A 19,034-nucleotide genomic window follows, 5' to 3' on the forward strand; every position below is an offset into this window, starting at 1 on the left:
TAAACTACATTTCCCACAATGCATAGCCATTGCGTTACCCGCAAAGTGACAGCGCCGCCACTAGATCACAGTGTATCATTGTATACGCATCATGCGACGAGTGAAATTGAATAAGTAATAAATACGGAAAGTTATTTAGCAACATGTTACACAGGAGTAGTTACCTTTATTTTACATTATCTTTGGTTACATTTAGTTACATTTATTCTGTATGACGGTTACATCTGGCCCTTTGAGGGTCACCGTTATGCTGATGTGGCCCTCAGTGAAAATGAGTTTGACAGCCCTGTCATAGAGACTTGCAACGCTACGACATGCATTCATCTCCCGAGATTCAATTCAATTGAATTCAATTCAATTCAATCTCAAGGCACTTTACATAGTAAGGCAAAAGCAATATTTACAGTATTATAGAGAGCAGAGAAACCCAACAGTTCACGCAGAGAGCAAACACTAGAGGCATGGTTAACATGGGTAAATACTGTATATGAGATACTGCACTGAAATATCGCAGTATTAGAGCAGCTACCAGTTGTTTATGGTAATCGCACCAGGCTCTCACATCAAATTTGACCATGACTATTCATGCTCTTGGAAAACGCTGCACCTTTAATTCAGAAAAAAGCCTGTCAGAGACTCGGGCATCGAGCCAATCTCACCATTAAACACTGAGACAGAAATAGGCCGCGGTGAACCTCAGTAAACATTCTGCTGTTGTTATCTGCACTGCTCCTCCATCCATCCATCCTGCCGCACCATCCTTTGGGGAAGGAAACTGCAGTCGCTGGTGATTATGAAGCCCTCGCCTCCACCACCACCACCACCGCTCCTCAACCAGGGAGACAAATTATGCCCACATTAATATTTCATCCTACATGAGATTTACAGAGAAACCACATGTGTACTCAGCCCTTTGTCTTCATGTCTAATGAAATGTGCTTGGAAATCATCAAGAGGGTGAAGTGAGGTGGAGAGAGAGAGAGGGGAGGGGAGGGGAGGGGAGGGGAGGATGCCTGCAGGCCACTAGGGGGAGGAGGAGGAGGAGGAGAGATGAGAGGAAAGGATGCAAGAATGGAGGAGGAGAAGAAGTGTGGATCCAAGGCAAAGAGAGAGGAAGAGGAGGGAAGACAAATACAGGTGAGACGAGATGATAAAGTGATGAAAAGTAAAGTTCCTACTTTACTTCTACTACTATCACTACTACTACCAACACTACTGCTACTACTACTACTACTACTACTACCACTACCACTACTACTGCTAATACTACTACTACCACTACTACTACCACCACCACTACCACCATCACTACTACCACTACTACTACTACTACCACCACTACTACTTATACAACTACTACCATCACTACTATTACTACTGCTGCCACTGCCTTAGTTTCATGTAAACACAGGATTAATACTACTACTACCACTACCACTACTACCACCGCCACCACTACTACCACTACTACTACTACTATCATCACTACTATTACTACTACTGCTTTAGTTCCAGGTAAAGACAGGATTACTACTACTACAACTACTACTACTACTGCTATTACTGCTGCTACTACTACTACCACTACTGCTTCTACTACCACCACCACTACCACTATTACTACTGCTACTACTACCACCACTACTGCTACTACTGCTACTACTACTACTACTACTACCACCACTACTACTTATACAACTACTACCATCACTACTATTACTACTGCTGCCACTGCCTTAGTTTCATGTAAACACAGGATTAATACTACTACCACCACCACCACTACTACCACTACTACTACTACTATCATCACTACTATTACTACTACTGCTTTAGTTCCAGGTAAAGACAGGATTACTACTACTACAACTACTACTACTACTGCTATTACTGCTGCTACTACTACTACCACTACTGCTTCTACTACCACCACCACTACCACTATTACTACTGCTACTACTACCACCACTACTGCTACTACTGCTACTACTACTACTACTACTACTACTACCACCACTACTACTTATACAACTACTACCATCACTACTATTACTACTGCTGCCACTGCCTTAGTTTCATGTAAACACAGGATTAATACTACTACCACCACCACCACTACTACCACTACTACTACTACTATCATCACTACTATTACTACTACTGCTTTAGTTCCAGGTAAAGACAGGATTACTACTACTACAACTACTACTACTACTACTATTACTGCTGCTACTACTACTACCACCACCACTACTACCACCATTACTACCACCACTACTATTACGACTGCTGCCACTACCTCAGTTCCACATAAACCCAGGCTTGTGTTTCAGAATCCAAACTCCACGGTCACATGACTTGTGTCTCTGACCTGAGGTGAAGACACGGCCTGCTGCTCTGTGTCATGACAGATCATTAATAACAGTAATCATTTCCCTCACATTCAACTGAACAAAGCACTTTGAATGTGAAGCATGTTGAATAAGAAGTGACAGCGCAGCCAGGAAATCAATTTGGCCTAACGGGACAAATTCACAGAATCAGGCTCACGTAAAAAAAAGAAAATTAAATCAAGCAAACCCCCCGCGGGCCTGAGCCCCGTCTGAAACAAATATCAGAGATTGTCTGACCCACAGCGAACAATAAAAGCCATAAATCAAGCCAAAGCCTGTCACCATCGATGGCTCATCCCCCATGTAACTTTGATAACACAGATACAGGTGGCGTCGGGTTCATCCCATTGTTCACAAATGGGGACGGTGTTGTCAACAGATGGGGTTTTTTGCTTCTCGTTGGAGACAAAGACAGACATGGACACACACACACACACACACACACACACACACACACACACACACACACACACACACACACACACACACACACATACACATACACATACACAGGGACAAAAGACGTCAACGAAGACCTTATATAGGGCCCTTTTTTAGAAAAAGGGTCCTATGTTCCCCGCTTTCACCCAGAAGGACCCGGGGAACATAGGACCCTACCCCTAACCCTACCCCTTACCCTTACCCTTACCCTTACCCTAACCCTTATCCTAACCCTAACCCTAACCCTTTACCCTGGAGCTCCACACCCAGGCTTCCACAAAGTGGGGAACATAGGACCTTTTTTGGGTAAAACGGGGAACATAGGACCCGGGGAACATAGATACGGCCCCCCTTATCTGATGTTCTTCAGAGCTACTGATAGATACACACTCTCAACAAGAAGCTACTAACTAGCTCGTTTGTTGACTGAATCTTGAAATATTTCTGCCGTTCCACTAAACTCAAAGACTATGTACCTAATGCAGGTGATCCGGTCCAGGTTATTGTTGTTTTATGTGGTCTCTCACTCTTGTAAACATCCGTCGGCCTAACCTGGTGCAATACGGTTACCATGCGAGAGGCATTGACGTTTATGTGACATCTGCAACTAACGCGGCGTCAACTGCAAAGCCGCGGAATTCACCGGAACACATTTTGCGACGGAACCTGTCACCTGGTCGCAGAACTGCGCGCTGATCAAAGTGACGCAGAGTCGGAGCGTCGGTCATGCCTGCTGCACGGCACTCAGCTGGAATCGACCTGGAGCTGCAGAGACACTGAGGGACGGCGGTCTCTTAAAGGACCGTCCATCCGTCCCTCGTCTACCTGCTTTATCCTCCGCATGAGGGTCGCAGGCGGCGCTGGTGCCAATCTCAGCTGACATAAAGGGCGAACGGCGGGGTGTCACTGTGGACAGGTTGTCAATCCATCACAGGACCACATGTAGAGACAGACAACCATTCACACCTACTTTCAATTTAGAGCGTCCAACTTTCTTTAGGGACCTTTTCTGGCATCAATACCACAGGTGGGGACTTCAGATTTGACTTGTGACTCGACCTCAAAGGACTTCAGACCTTACTTGGACTCCAGGACAGTATTTCATTATACCAGTAGGTGTCAGTAGAGGGTTGGGCAGGGCAAACATAACAAGAGACGGTGAGCAGAGAATAATCATGCTCAGATAAAAATGGTCTTTCTTGTTGTATTCCTAGAGTTTTTGTTCACACTGTTAAAAAATCAGCCTATCACTAACTATTGCTAGCCTCCATGGCTAACTGCTGCTAGCCTCCATGGCTAACTGCTGCTAGCCTCCAGAGCTAATTTAGCTAACTGGGCTGGTCATATTAGCTGTGTAGCTGTGGGAAAATGCTCCTCAAAGACTTGAGACGAAACAATTTAGAGCAAGGGACTGAAACTAATATTGATGGTATATCACAAGATTTCAAACTAAAAGATAAAACGTTCACAATGTGAACCCATATAGAAATAACTTGACATTAAGTGAAATTGACTGATACCTGATACCTCATTTGCCTAATCCCCAAATACTGCATGTGTTTGGACGGTGGCAGGAAACCGGAGAACTGAACCCTAAAATTCAAACTCTTAGCCCGAGACAATTGCTTTGAAGTTTTGAGGACCTGTTAAACGACAACAATGGTTTTAAACCGTGAAATGAGAAATGTGAACCATGGCAATTTTCAGTCTTCATGGCAAATGAGGACACGTAGGCGCACCCACCCACAATCTCCAATCTCCCCAATCAACTCAACTGTCTCAGCTTTAATTCTTCCAATTATCAAGCCGACTGTAATGAAGCCGTGCATGTCTTTCTTATGTTGTCGGGACCTAAATTTGTCACAATGTGAGGACTTTTCTTCCTTATGAGGACAAAAAGCAAGTCCCCCATCACGTAAATGACTACATTTTAAGCAGAAGACATGTTTTAAGGTTAGGGTTACCTCAAACCTATACCTCATACATCAACTCAGTAAAGGGAAAAACAGATGGTGCAGTAGCTGCTGTATATGAAGCTCATCAGTGTCTCTAATCTGTCTAGATTTGCCAACAGTCAGACAGAACAATGACAGTCTCAGCAGGACGTCTCTGTGTCGTCACACACACAGCACTGTATCATGTGTGTGTTTATATAAAAACGTCTGCTCATTGTGTCACTGCTTCACTGATGTATTTCACCTTCCAATCAAACCGAGGCGATGCTAAAATGTAACGTCGACGGACTACTGGCCACCGATTGGTCAGAGATTTTATTAACGTCTGACGCAAGAATCGAAACGAACGACGCCGAAACCGTAGAACAGTTAAAAAGACATCTCGGAAAACATGCGTTAATCTCTGACATTTAGCAAAGGAAATGTCTAAAATCTCAATATTTAAAGGTGCATTATGTAATAAATCTAAATCAACTGGCCATAAAATCCTCCTAATATGTCACAGAGACTCAGGAATAATGTTCATATAACAAACTGAACTCACCAACAACAACAGTACAGCCAAAATATTTGCATTAAAAAAAATATTTTGCAGACTGAAAATCATGTTTATGTTTTGAAATCATGTTTTGGTGTCATGTGGCGCCACCTACCACCGTCTACCAATCATTGCAGTCAGTAGAGTCTCAGCTGCCGAGCAACAACGGGTTGCCAGTTACGTCCGAAAACGAATGCTAAAAGACCTCGGTGTTTTATGAATTTGAATGTAGTAACTGTTTTTGGCCACATTCTTACACACGGCGCCTTAAACAGAGGAGTCTGGTGTATTTCGCGACACCTGCTTACATTGTCTTTCAAACTTGACCCGTATCTTAAATCTTGCATTGACCTCGTTAAACATGTTAATCTTAGTTCTTATTTCTGAGATTATTTGCGACAACATTCCAGTCAAATCGACTTCCAAACATCTCAAATATTGAGTAACTGTTGAGTTATCAGTGTTCTTGCTCCATGTAGTTTCATGCTGCAGCCACAGGGTGTCACTGGTTTGTTCAGAATCAGATGTTTACCATGGACGATGGATCGTCTTACGTGATTTTCTCATTCCCGAAGAAGCCTCCGCATTCAATAAAAAAACCTCTGTTCCCTCGCAACCAAAACCGTACATTTTCCAGGTTTTTTAAACCAAAACAATGACACAAAATACACTAAAATCTTCTGTTGAGTTTAGAGAATCTGCACAGTCGGGTTCATGAGTGCATCACAGTTACTGTTATCCTGAAAATGTTTGTTTCAGCTTCAAAAACAAACTTAATTCTCATGTTTTTGTCGTAACTGGTGACATTTGTGTTGATTTCTAACACAACATCACTGAAACACAACAGCAATGATGTCGATGTCATGAGAGTCTGGAAACCCTGAAGAAGAGTAGAATTACATGTTCCTTATCCCCCGTTACTGTGCCTTTAAATCTTCGTAAAACAGGAAATTAAAATACACACACACACACACACACACACACACACACACACACACACACACACACACACACACACACACACACACACACACACACACACACACACACACACACACACACACACACACGATAAGTAAAGATAAATAAAGATAAGTCAGAGAACAAATAAAAGAGTATGTCCCTAAAACCTCTGTACTGATAATAAAAAAATAATAAAAACTTAATTAACCCAGCGATGATCTGGATTATAACTCAAGGATTATCTTCACTAATTCAAATTGTTGTTAATGGTATAATAATAACTAATAATCCCCCTGATGAAGGACAGTCCTCACATGATGATGAACACATGAAAGTGCTGCCACCTAGTGTTTGGAGAGTAAAGTTGTGCACACACAAAAAAAGTAATAGAACATTTGATTTGAGGATTTGGGCTCCCCCTGCTGGTCATTGCAAAAAAAAACACACCTTAACTCGTTGCATGGTGGGTTATTTAAAGATTAAATTGGTATAACTGGACACTTAAAAATAACAATGAAATAAATGTTATATCACAAAGAGATTTAGAAGTAGTTATAGTAGTAGTAATTATAATAGTAGACGTGGTGGTGGTAGTAGTAGTAGTAATAATTGTGGTAGTAGTTATAGTAGTAGTAATAATAATAGTAGTTTTAGTAGTAGTAGTAATAATAGTAGTTGTAGTGGTATTAGTAGTTTTAGTAGTAATAATAATAGTAGTTGTACTGGTAGTAGTAGTTTTAGTAGTAATAATAATAGTAGTTGTAGTGGTAGTAGTAGTTTTAGTAGTAATAATAATAGTAGTTGTAGTGGTATTAGTAGTAGTTGTAGTAATTGTAGAAATAGTATGAGTAGTAGTATTAGTAGTAGTAATAGTAGTAGTACTAGTATTAATATAGAATTGAGACCCTGAAGTAACACTGTTTACATGTTTAAAAACAAACTCAGAATAAACAAATACATGAATACGTTTTTGTTGAAGAGGTTTTTATTTATTGTAAAGTGAAAAGGATCAACGTTTCCATGGTAACTGTTACAAAGTACACAGATATTATTATTATTATTATTATGACAGTAATCCAGATGAGAAAATGCAAACTGATGTCTCCCTCTGTCTCTGTGTGAGCGTCCACACCTGGTCCGTCCACACACCTCCATCCATACACCTCCGTCCACACCTGGTCCGTCCACACCTGGTCCGTCCACACACCTCCATCCATACACCTCCGTCCACACCTGGTCCGTCCACACCTGGTCCGTCCACACACCTCCGTCCACACCTGGTCCGTCCACACATATCCGTCCACACCTGGTCCGTCCACACACATCCGTCCACACCTGGTCCGTCCACACCTGGTCCGTCCACACACCTCCGTCCACAGCCCTCCTGCAGGCACAGGGTTCACGCCGTAGACTTCATTCACTGGAGGAGACAGATGTGGACGTCGTCCGGTTTGTGCACACACACACACACACACACACAAACACACACACACAAACACACACACACACACACACACACACACACACACACACACACACACACACACACACACACACACACACACACACACACACACACACACACACACACACACACACACACACACACACACACAGAGGCAGAGGAGCGAGGCGTGCCAGCGTGAGGACAGACCGTAATCTGATTACTGTGTGAGATTAAACTGGTCATATTTATTGTGCATCATTTAAATTTTGAGAATTACTGCTACTTTGTTGAGCCTAACGCATGCAAGTAGTTATTTTTACTGACATTTACTCCCCAAACCTGCTGACAACAGAGCTAAAACAATTACTCGATTAACCGATTATTAATCGTTTACTAAATGACTCGTCAACTATTTTGATAGTTTTCTGATTTTTCTGCTTATTAAATGTGAATATTTTAAACAAAATGAACAAAATAAACAAGTACTGTTCTTAGTTTAGGATTGTGACAGTGATGATGAGGGAGAGGATGAAGATTGTGGATGATGATGATGATGATGATGATGATGAGGAGGATCATGGTGATGATGAGTTACAGGTGCTTTGTCTCCCCCCTCTGGTTTCTCAGTGTCCAGTTGAATTGTGGGTAATGCAGTGGTGGACAGAGTTGCCTCCTCGTTCTTCGTGACGCTCGGTGCAGTCGAATTCACCTGCTGCTGGAAAAAGAAAAACCGAAAGCTTATCAACCTCTGCTTCATTTCTGGTGCAACGCTACGACATGTATTCATTGTCCGAGCGGTTATTGTTATTTTCCTCCTGTTTATGAGACAAATCCAAGGTTTGGAGTTTAAAAAATGGCATATTCTTAGTTTGGGTCAAAGCTGACGGTGACAAATGAAGAAATAGTGTTATTATTGATGTTGTGCGTGACTGCTCACCTGACAGTTGCAGATGTTCTTCATGTACGTGGCTCTGATGGCAGCTTCTACGTAGGGCTGATGCAGGAAACTGTAGGGTAACACCACGTGGAAGGTGAGGAAACCACACCTGCAGACACACGGACGAGAGGGGGGAAAAAATTATTATTATTATTTTTTTTTTTTACTGCTTTGACATGAAAGGTTTCAGTTTGCAGGAATTTATTGGTCGAGGTTACTGGTGAATATTTCGATGTAGAACAAGTGAACTGAGAGAGAAAAAGACTTTGGGCTCTGCCTTTTTAGAAGATCTCCCCTTTGATGGGTAGGGATGGGAATCACAGGGTACATCATGATATAATAGCATAGAATTGTGTAAATAGTGGGAAAAAGCACACAGTTATGTAGGGTAGGCCAAAATGGACTCCAAAATTCAAAATGGCTGACTTCCTGTTGAGTTGAGGCCATGGTTACGTTTGACTTTTTTGTTCGTCTTGGTCTATGACATCTTCCCACCAAGTTTCAGGAAATTTGGTGGAACTCAATTGTGCCATTGTTTTCACCTTAGGTGGTGCTATAGAGCCCGTGACAAATGCATGGGTCCGGGACCTATGCTAATATCGCATTTTCGCCAGACCTGACCTCCATGGCAAGTTTCAAGAGTTTTTATGCACGTTAAGCCACGGATATAATGATAATCTGAGGGATAACGATAGGCTATTCGCCAACCGTGGCTCGGGCCCGAAGGTCTCACCTGTCGTAGACCAGGAAGTCATCTTTGTCGCCATCCAGCGCCTCCCACACGTCGTCCTGAAACGGCGCCTGCTGGTACACGGGAACATCGGGTGGCGCTCTTCTCTTCAGCTCCCAGTACATCGCCCTGGACTGAGCCTCGCGCTCGTTCACGATCATGAACGACACCTCGGTGAGGTTGCTGCGGTTCAGCCGGTCACGCAGGCCTCCGAGTCTGCGGAACGAGGACCATCGAAGGTTGACGTTGCGGCTTTTTAAAACAGGGAATGACTGGGTGATTCTAAACGATCCAAGAACACGTTTCTTACTTGGAGGCCTGAGTGAGGCAGAAGTGTCAGCTGGCCTTCAGCAGCGCCACCACCACAACTTTTCCCAGCAGCTCTCGCATAGGCGCCTGTCCCTTAATCTCCCAGTGGGGGGCAGGCTTGCAGATCCTGGAGGCGTCTTTGTCGCCCTCGACTAACAGAGTGACGTGCGCGGCCCACAGCACGCCAGGTATGGCCGCGTACAGCCACAGCGGAGGCAGCCACTGCATCGTCCTCCTCTGACAGCAACGACTCAATATGTCTGAGACAAAAGGACGAACATATGACACAAGATATCGTCCGACAGTGAGACCAAACATATCCTGTAGATCACATAGTCTTGATCGGAGGTAATTTAATATCGTAGCTTATATTTGTTTGTTTTTTTAGTCTGTTTCGCTAATATTAGCGACTACATTCTTGATTTTTTTTGGGACAAATGCGCGAGTCGTTCGCTCTTTGTGATCATTTACGATCTGATTTATGAAATAACTTTGAATTTGCACCTCGCTGCCAAAAATAGAGCAGACGAAGAAGAAGAAATGTTTACCCGTTCAGCCTTGAGTTCCCGCTGATGCTGATTGGAGCCAAAGCTGATAAAGAAAAACTGTTTGCCAGGGCCGGTCCAAGCCTACATGGGGCCCTAAGCAAAATGTGATTTTGGGGCCCTCTGTTACTGCCAATAATAATGATTATTGATCATTCACACACCTACTATACTAAAGCTATTCTACTTATTCTACTCTGTCACAATTACCAATACACTTGTAAAACTAAATGTGAGAACTTTTTGTTGCATGGAAGCAGACACCAGATTTGCAAATTTACAGAAAAATCTTTCAATTAATATTTGGCAAACTCAGCAGCTCCCGCTACTGGCGACACAGAGACTCAATACATAAAACCAAACGTTTTAAAACGTTAAAACCAAAATAAAATATTAAGATATTACCGTCTGAAAATCTAAAAATGTGCACGATCGTTGGGGGGGGGGTTCAAAATACACTCCTGTAATATAAAGATTTGACTTTTATATGTAAAAAAAACCACAGCATTAAATAAAATAAACAAATAGATATCAAAAGAATACTTCAATAATAATGTAAATCAACAGAGGTACCCGGAACAAGGTAATAAAAATGGTATATAAATAAAAAATCAAGTTAAATAATCACATCTGACAACTATGTAAAAACTGTTAAAAAGCTTTGGTAAAAATGGGGAGAAAAATTCTAAACAACAATCCAAACTTTTAATTTTTATTTTTTTAGTTAATTGCTCTTGGGGGCCCTCTAGTGGTCACGGGGCCCAAAGCAGCGGCTTAGTTCACTTATGCCTTGAGCCGGCCCTGCCCTTTTGCGATGAACAATCTTTTGACCCGTGAAGCAAATACAGATTAAACAGATTAAAATCCAAACTAAACAGGGTTTTTTTTGACCAGCAAATGGAGTAAAAGTCTGATTTCCTGACTCAGACGGCCTGAACTGTCCCTTTAGTACAACTTTAGCACAGTCACAGCCTGTGTTCGCCTCAGTGCATGTTCTCACAAAGCAGATTGAGTGTTTGGCAGCTTCACAGCTCCCTGAACAGTCTCTCTTTGTGTCACTCGTCACATTCAGAGATAATCAGTGATAAATGATAACACATAAATAAATAAAAAGCTTGTTATTGGATAAACATCAGAAGAATGTTGAATTAGAGCGGCGTACATTAGCAGTTTGTCTCATAACTCGTGGATATCTTATTTTCTTATCTTCTGTTTGTTTTTTTCTTAAATGACGCATCATTTGATCTCATAAATCTGCCCTGCCACGTCTTCACAATCTTAATAGTTAACAGTTCAAAATAAACTGTGGAATTGAAGTTAAAAAAAAAAAAGCTCAGTCTCAGAGCTGGAAACATCAAGTCTTACCTCTGTCCTCTGTCTCTGTCCTGTGACCTACATAAACACAAAGCAGTTGTTTTTAAAGCATGCGGGGGTTCACTGAGCACTTCCCCCAAATTAAACACACACACACACACACACACACACACACACACACACACACACACACACACACACACACACACACACACACACACACACACACACACACACACACACACACACACACACACACACACACACACTCACACACACACACACACACACACACACACACACACACACACACACACACACACACACACACACAGGAGAGAAACTGTAACTGGACTTTGAAAACAACCTTTATTTTGTACATTAAAGCCATTTTTGGGCCTTCCACACATTGTTTTTACTTTTCAAAGTAGACAGATTTGTTACTAACAAGATAATTATTTACTCTCTCAACATCCTCTCGTATACTTCCTCTACACACCGGTATTATCGTGGTTAATTCATTGTACTTTACGACCGCAGGACAACGGAAGGAACCTTAATAACCATTTTAACAATAATAAACGCAAACAAATAAGACACATTTGAAGTGCTAAATATGACCTTACAACACAAAATAAAAGTTAATTATGTATTACTTTTAGTTACCGAATGATTAAAACGCTGCTACATATTATAATAAACACCATTTCTATATGGCTCTAATTATTATTATGTGATTCATTATAGTGCTGGGCGCGTTAACGCGATAGCGGCGTCAACGTTAACGCACAGCGCGTTTCCATGACGACTGACCGGAAAAAAAGACGCGTGTGACGTCATATTACGTGTTATAAATGAGTCTCTAAAGTAACGCTAAACTTTAAAAACCGACGCACACGTACGCAGCACACAGGTACGCTGGTTATTTGTAGCGCTGCTCTTTTCGTTTTAATAAACAGACCGCTCCAGTTGGACTGTTGGCGCGCTAACGGCCACACGGACACTGTGTAGTATTTATGGGTTTATATAACCCAAAATCCACTTTTTTATACATATTATGTGCTCCTGCATTGTCTAGTCGCTGTATAATAGTTTTTGTTTCATTTTCGTAGTGTTTCAAAAAGTCATGTAAAATAACATGGTCGCGGGCCGCGGTTGCATAGCCACTGTTAGCAGAGAGACGCCATGTTTCCACGGGAGCCTGTAAGGACAAACGCGAGAGAACAAATCAAGCGTCTCTTTACTTGTAGCAGGAAGTCCCGCCTCCACTCTCTCCGCTTCGTCTTCTACGGCCGCGGTAGCTCGCCCTCTCCCTCGCCCTCTCCCTCGCCCTCTCCCTCGCTGACACGGAGAAAGACGACGAGGACGACATTTGACCAGCTGCGGATACCGTAGCGCTCAGGGAAGGGAGGGGGTGAGCAGATTTTGTAAATTTCAGCCTTTCTGGCACTATAAACTACTTACTTCACCTTTAATGCAGCTAATGGAGCTAACTGGTAACGTAAAAATGACGTCACGCACGTCTTCTTCCGGGTCAGTCGTCATGGAACCGCGTCATGCGTTAAGCTAGCGCCAAGCACTAATTTATTATAATTGTGTTTTAGTTCATTTTCTGCATTAACACAGTGGAACAAAAAATACTCCACAGTACCAACAGATGGAGCTCGCGTACCGCTGGTGGTACACACACCACAATTTGAGAACCGTGGCTCTGATCAATCAGTAATACATGCAGTAGACGCAAAGTAGTAACCGCTGTGGAACGATCGATCCGATCACTGAGTAAATGTCATGTTTTCACGAGCGACTCTTAGGCTTTGGACTGTGTGGAGGTGAACGCCACCGCGACAAACAAACAAAGCCACGGTTTCACTGTCGGGTCAAACTGAGTTGTGCTACATTTTTAATAAACAACACTTTTTTGGGGGGGGAAATGTGGTTTTATGAGACAAGGACACAACAAAACACACACATTTTAGCCACTTAACAAACGGATCCCCTGATAAATCGAATGCCTACCTTAAGTCTTAACATAATCGCTGCATGAATTACCCTTTAGACGAGGTTTAATGACTACGTTTGGTCACCTGCACCAAATCACATAGATAAAATGGTCGTTTTTAGCCTGTGAGGACACTTTGTTATGTTTCTATCACTTGAGAAAACATATTTTTTACATATCCTAGATGTCAGCAGGTATATTATAATATATTATATGAGGTGAGCTGTTGGTTAAAGTGGGTAGAATCTGGCAAAATCTGGTCAAATCAGGAAGTGAGCCACAGATGGCCTCAACTCCTGTGAGGCTAGTGTTATAAATATCTTATTTCCTTGTACAACGACACACTGAACACTGAACAATGCCTTTAACATAACAGGATACAAATCTACTTAAATCAAAGTTAAACTGATAATTTACTCCTCAAATAACTTTAAACACACAAAAAAAACCCTGTACTGTACAAATGTGCTGCACAGATATTTGCCATATCGATCTCTAAACCTGTAATTTATTGACATTTCAGTTCACCTCTGGTTTCTGCTGCCAAACAAACAAACAAACGTGTGTCACAAAACAGCTCAATGTCCAAACCCCACCAACGTAAAAGCGCCATCTCTGTTGACTCGGGTTAAACATACATTTAACACGACGCTCACCGTCAGTGCTGTGAGGCAACAACAGTTTCTTTGCATCATACATTATTATTACCATCGTTATTATACAGGTCATACAGTGTCCTTTACAGAAACACAAATATTAATTTAAGCAATATCTTCCGCATTGATATGGACATTTACGCAACACTTCTCTGGAGGGCAGTGACGTGTCCAAGTAGAAATGGGCCTGGGGACATTTCCTGCCATTCCGTGTTGAATTTTAGCCATTTTTTGCCATTTTAGCTGTGTTTTTTTTTTCATCTCAGGGTCTAATAATAATTATAATGAAACTCTCCAAGGAAATTATTGTAGTTATCCGCTCCAATTAAAAAACAGTGGAGTTGTGTAAACATAGTGGCCTTTTAAGGGTTATAATTTCAAAAATAACTCTTTCAGTTTCAATAGGGTTCTTGCACAGTCGTGCTCGAACCCTAATTATAATGGCCTTGTTCCACCTGTGGGCTTAAAGTCATTAAAATATTAAGACTTACAGTTCCCCCGTTAAAAACTGTTGTTAGGGCTACAAATACCTATAATGACCTATTTTTCCAAGGCGTTTAAATGTTGGCATTTATGTTGTTTTTTAACTCCAGAAGCTGCACAGTCTTAACCCTAGAACACTATCGCTCAAATTCAAATCACCATCACTAACAGCGGGTGATTTTTACCCGAGATAATAAACACACCCAAGAAATCGAAATATATCAAAACATGACAATACATGACACATTTGAGTAGTGTTCGTTTGTTTTAAACTGTCATGTCTAACAAAATCAAAGAAAAGCATCATGAGGGGACAAATATAAAAATGCTCCAGAATTACTGGAAAATTAGGAATTTGGAACAAAAAATTTCTAAGAATAAATAAATAATGAAGATGAAAACTTGGTTTTCATGAAAATCACATCAATTTATTTGCCACCTGGCAGTGGTGTTCTAGGGTTAAGTTAACTTGGTGTCAACACACACATATGTATAGTATATGTACACACACAAAAACTGTAGTATTGTACTGAAACACAATTATAAATGCAAAAGAAATACATTAATCTGAAAATGAATCAATCAGAAAATAACTGGTGTTTGAAAAGTGTAAATGGTTTTAAATAAATGTGCATAATTATTCATACACATGATCTAATCCTCACTTTCCTTATTGATTATTACATGTATGTCTTTACTGTTCATTAATTTATTTTCTTCAATTGAGGCAAATGTGGTCTTCATATACTTTCTGTTGCCTGATACATACTTTGAACAAATACATTTTTATATATTAATAAATGCATGTCTTATTATTTTTGGCAGACTTCTCAGTCATGCTGTCACTGACTGTTTTCTCCTGTTGGGGGCGCTGATGCACCACAAACTCCTTTATCCACCATGTAAACCCACAGAGGAAGAATATGGCGCCTCTGTCTTCAAACAGCTCCTCAGTCAGCCTTTGAATAGCCGTGAATCTCGGCATTAGCTACCATAACTTTTTGATTAATTAGCAAAAATGAGCGGAAGAGGAAAGGGCGGAATTAAACGATGTTCTGGAGGAAATCATAGAAAAAGAACAAACCTGTGCCGTTAAAGGTCGACTCATGTGGGATAATCTCTGCACCTTGAGAGAGACAATCTATAAAAACGAAAAGGACAATTTTTATATCATCGGGCTGGACCAAAAGAAGGCATTTGAGAGACTATCTGTGGGCAGTCATGAAGTCTTATGGTTTCCCAGAAGCATTTATACATTTAGTTAAGTGTCTGTATCAAAAATCAAATGTTTGCGTAAATGTTAACGGGGTTTTAACAGACTCTTTTAAAGTAGAACGTGGAGTAAAACAGGGCTGTCCTCTGAGCGCCTCTTTATATATTTTAGCGATAAATCCTTTAATCAAAAGCATTAATTCTGACAGACTAATATCTGGTACATGTGTTGGTCGTTCCCTGAAAGTCAAAGCAATGGCATATGCTGATGACGTCACTGTGGTTATAAAAAACCAATTGGAGATGGATGTTTTAACAAATATTTTAAGTCTGTACGAACTCGCCTCTGGAGCCAAACTAAACCATAATAAAACAGAGGGAGTTTGGATCGGGGAAGAGGATAAAAAGACTGATATTAACATCAAAGTAAAAGATGAAATCAAAATTTTAGGCCTGACCATCTGCAATAACGACTGCAGTGGAAAGAACTGGGAGAAAAAACTGGGTGAAATTAAAGAAGAAGTAAAGAAATGGGAAAATAAAAACACTAATTATAAATCAAGAGTTAACATAATTAAACCCTTCATCCTATCAAAACTCCTTTTTCTGGCCAATATTTTCCCTCCATCTCATAAAATGATTATACAATCAAATAAGCAGTGTGTAAATTTAGTTTGGGTAACAACTAGAGAATGCACGAAAAGAGAATTTCTTTTTAAAAGTAAAGAGTACGGAGGTCTAGGAGCTGTGGAGATGGGCACAAGGCTTTGTGTAGCTTTTGTTAAAAATGTGTCCGTCTCCATCAGCAGAAATGCTCTGTGGGTTGGTGAACTCAATCACTGGAGGAAGAAGAGAGGAAGAGCCAGAAATGGCCCTGAACACAGACTCATATATGGTGACTTTATTGATAAGTATAAACATCTCAACATAGACTGGAGCGGCCTTCCGGCTAAAATGATTTTTAAGAAGATAAATGACTCCACATATGGTGGTTTTATTAACTATAAGCATTTAAAAAGTGAAGAAACACCAGAGCTTTTGAAAATGTTTAAAAACCAGCATTTATCAGAGAGTATCAGAGACCAGAGATGGCTTCTGTCTCTGAACAGACTCCCTGTCAGAGCTGTTGTGTCTTGGAGCTGCTTTGTTAAAACTAAACAATGTCCCATGTTTAACTGCAGCGATGATGAGACACAACAGCACCTTTTAATAGACTGTTATCGAGCACAGGAAGTCTGGGGAAAACTTAAAGGCAATGGTTTTAATATAGACATCAACTACAAAACAATCATTTATTCACTTATCGATAACAAAATAAACCAGAAAAATAAAGAGCTCATGCAGTTAATCATCTGCATTGTAGGCTCAAAATTATGGAAAACAAGCTGTGCAATGGTCATTAAACAAACGATTATAGACAGTAATACAGTATATAAACAAGTTTTAACAGAACTCAGGAGGAGAAAATCTCTTGATAGAGATCAGCTGCTCCCATGGGAAAATTTAAATCTTTAAAATGTGGTTCTTTATATGTATTTAGCACTGTTTTGCACTTTTTTATATTGTTGTTTGCACTTTATACACTGTCTTGTCTTTTACTGTTTATGTATGTTTGTTTTTGCATCTCCGGTTACTCATGTGACGTAGAGATGTAATGTGTCATGTGTTTTATTGTGTGAAATTCAATAAAAGTCTTTAAAAAGGAAAACCGGCGGAAAGGCCCGCGCTAAGGCAAAGACCCGCTCCTCTCGTGCTGGACTCCAGTTCCCGGTCGGTCGTGTTCACAGACTGCTGCGCAAAGGCAACTACGCTCAGCGTGTGGGAGCCGGCGCCCCCGTCTACCTGGCGGCTGTGCTCGAGTACCTGACCGCTGAGATCCTGGAGCTGGCTGGAAACGCCGCCCGCGACAACAAGAAGACCCGCATCATCCCCCGCCACCTGCAGCTGGCCGTCCGCAACGACGAGGAGCTCAACAAACTCCTGGGCGGAGTGACCATCGCTCAGGGCGGCGTGCTGCCCAACATCCAGGCTGTTCTTCTGCCCAAGAAGACCGAGAAGGCCGCCAAGTCCAAGTAAACAACAACACGTCAACAAACAAAACAAAAGGCTCTTTTAAGAGCCACACACTCACTCTGAGAAGCTGCTCATCCCCCTCATGTGTTCATTCTCCACATACAGATGATAAGAACTTTGAACATGGAAACTGTCTAATGACATGAAGAATATATAAGGTATATGACGTAAATGTTAATGTGTTTTGATCTCATATATTTTGTTTACCATGTTAGTAAGGTCTGTATGGAACTGTTCATGCAGCAGAGTTGACAATAAAGACTACACTTTATAACCACATTTTAAATTTCAAGAAACACATAATCAAACATTATTTATGTCTTGAGTATCAAATACAAGGTACTGGTTAAAGGTCCAAATTTAAGTATACAAAATATAAGTTAAAACTTGTGCTTCAAACATAATCCTCATACTTTTATCAGACCGAAAGACATTAAGACGTGAGGAGAAACTGTGTTGCCTGCACATTATCTCTTCTTTATCTTATTTAATTTTTAATTTAAAATTTTAATGAGTCCACACTGAGGACATTTCTCATCACGCTTCACTCCTGTTTAGAAACAGACACAGAAAAAATAACAAAACAATAATAACAATAATAATAATAATAATAATAAATAAAAATAATAATGATATATGTCGTGTTTTTTCTTCTTTTGTTTCAAAAAAAGCAACAAACAAACACAACAAACAAACAAAAGGCTCTTTTAAGAGTCACACATTCACTCTGAGAAACTGCTCATCCTCATGCTCGTTAATAACAATGTAAATACATTCACATGATTGAACATTAAAGCTCACTTACATCAATATCTTTCCCTCAGGGGTCCCTCGGCCCTTTTCGTGGCTTTCTGTTTTTTAATTGTTAAGCCATTTTGTCTGTGTTGAATGGATATAGCTCAAATTTTCCAAAGGTTATTCATTTTTGGTAAACTTTAGAACTGTCATCTCACTTTTTTAAATTAGCCTAAAATGGCTAAGCAGCGCAAGAAGTAACAAAAGTGTTCTTCGTGGCAGAAAATGACCACCTTCCCAA

The 19,034-nt window shown here is 40.9% G+C and overlaps 2 protein-coding genes across 2 annotated transcripts; one reads left to right on the forward strand and one right to left on the reverse strand.

Annotated features, from left to right (window-relative positions):
* Positions 1-717: 717 nt before the first annotated feature.
* selenop2 (selenoprotein P2) lies at positions 718-9,941 on the reverse strand (the record flags this gene model as incomplete). The annotated part of the gene is made up of 6 exons (XM_083888891.1): positions 718-829; positions 7,481-7,674; positions 8,333-8,452; positions 8,675-8,783; positions 9,408-9,620; positions 9,715-9,941. The coding sequence occupies 6 exons, from the start codon at positions 9,939-9,941 to the stop codon at positions 718-720; spliced, it is 975 nt and encodes a 324-aa protein (XP_083745017.1).
* Positions 9,942-16,793: 6,852 nt separating this feature from the next.
* Positions 16,794-18,001, forward strand: LOC310926708 (histone H2A-like; the record flags this gene model as incomplete). Its single annotated transcript, XM_083888892.1, has 2 exons — positions 16,794-16,820; positions 17,618-18,001. 2 exons carry the CDS (start codon positions 16,794-16,796, stop codon positions 17,999-18,001), a joined length of 411 nt encoding a protein of 136 aa, XP_083745018.1.
* Positions 18,002-19,034: the final 1,033 nt, after the last annotated feature.

This window comes from Microchirus variegatus (assembly GCF_963457635.1).
Source record: "Microchirus variegatus genome assembly, chromosome: 5".
Classification (NCBI taxonomy): Eukaryota; Metazoa; Chordata; class Actinopteri; order Pleuronectiformes; family Soleidae; genus Microchirus; species Microchirus variegatus.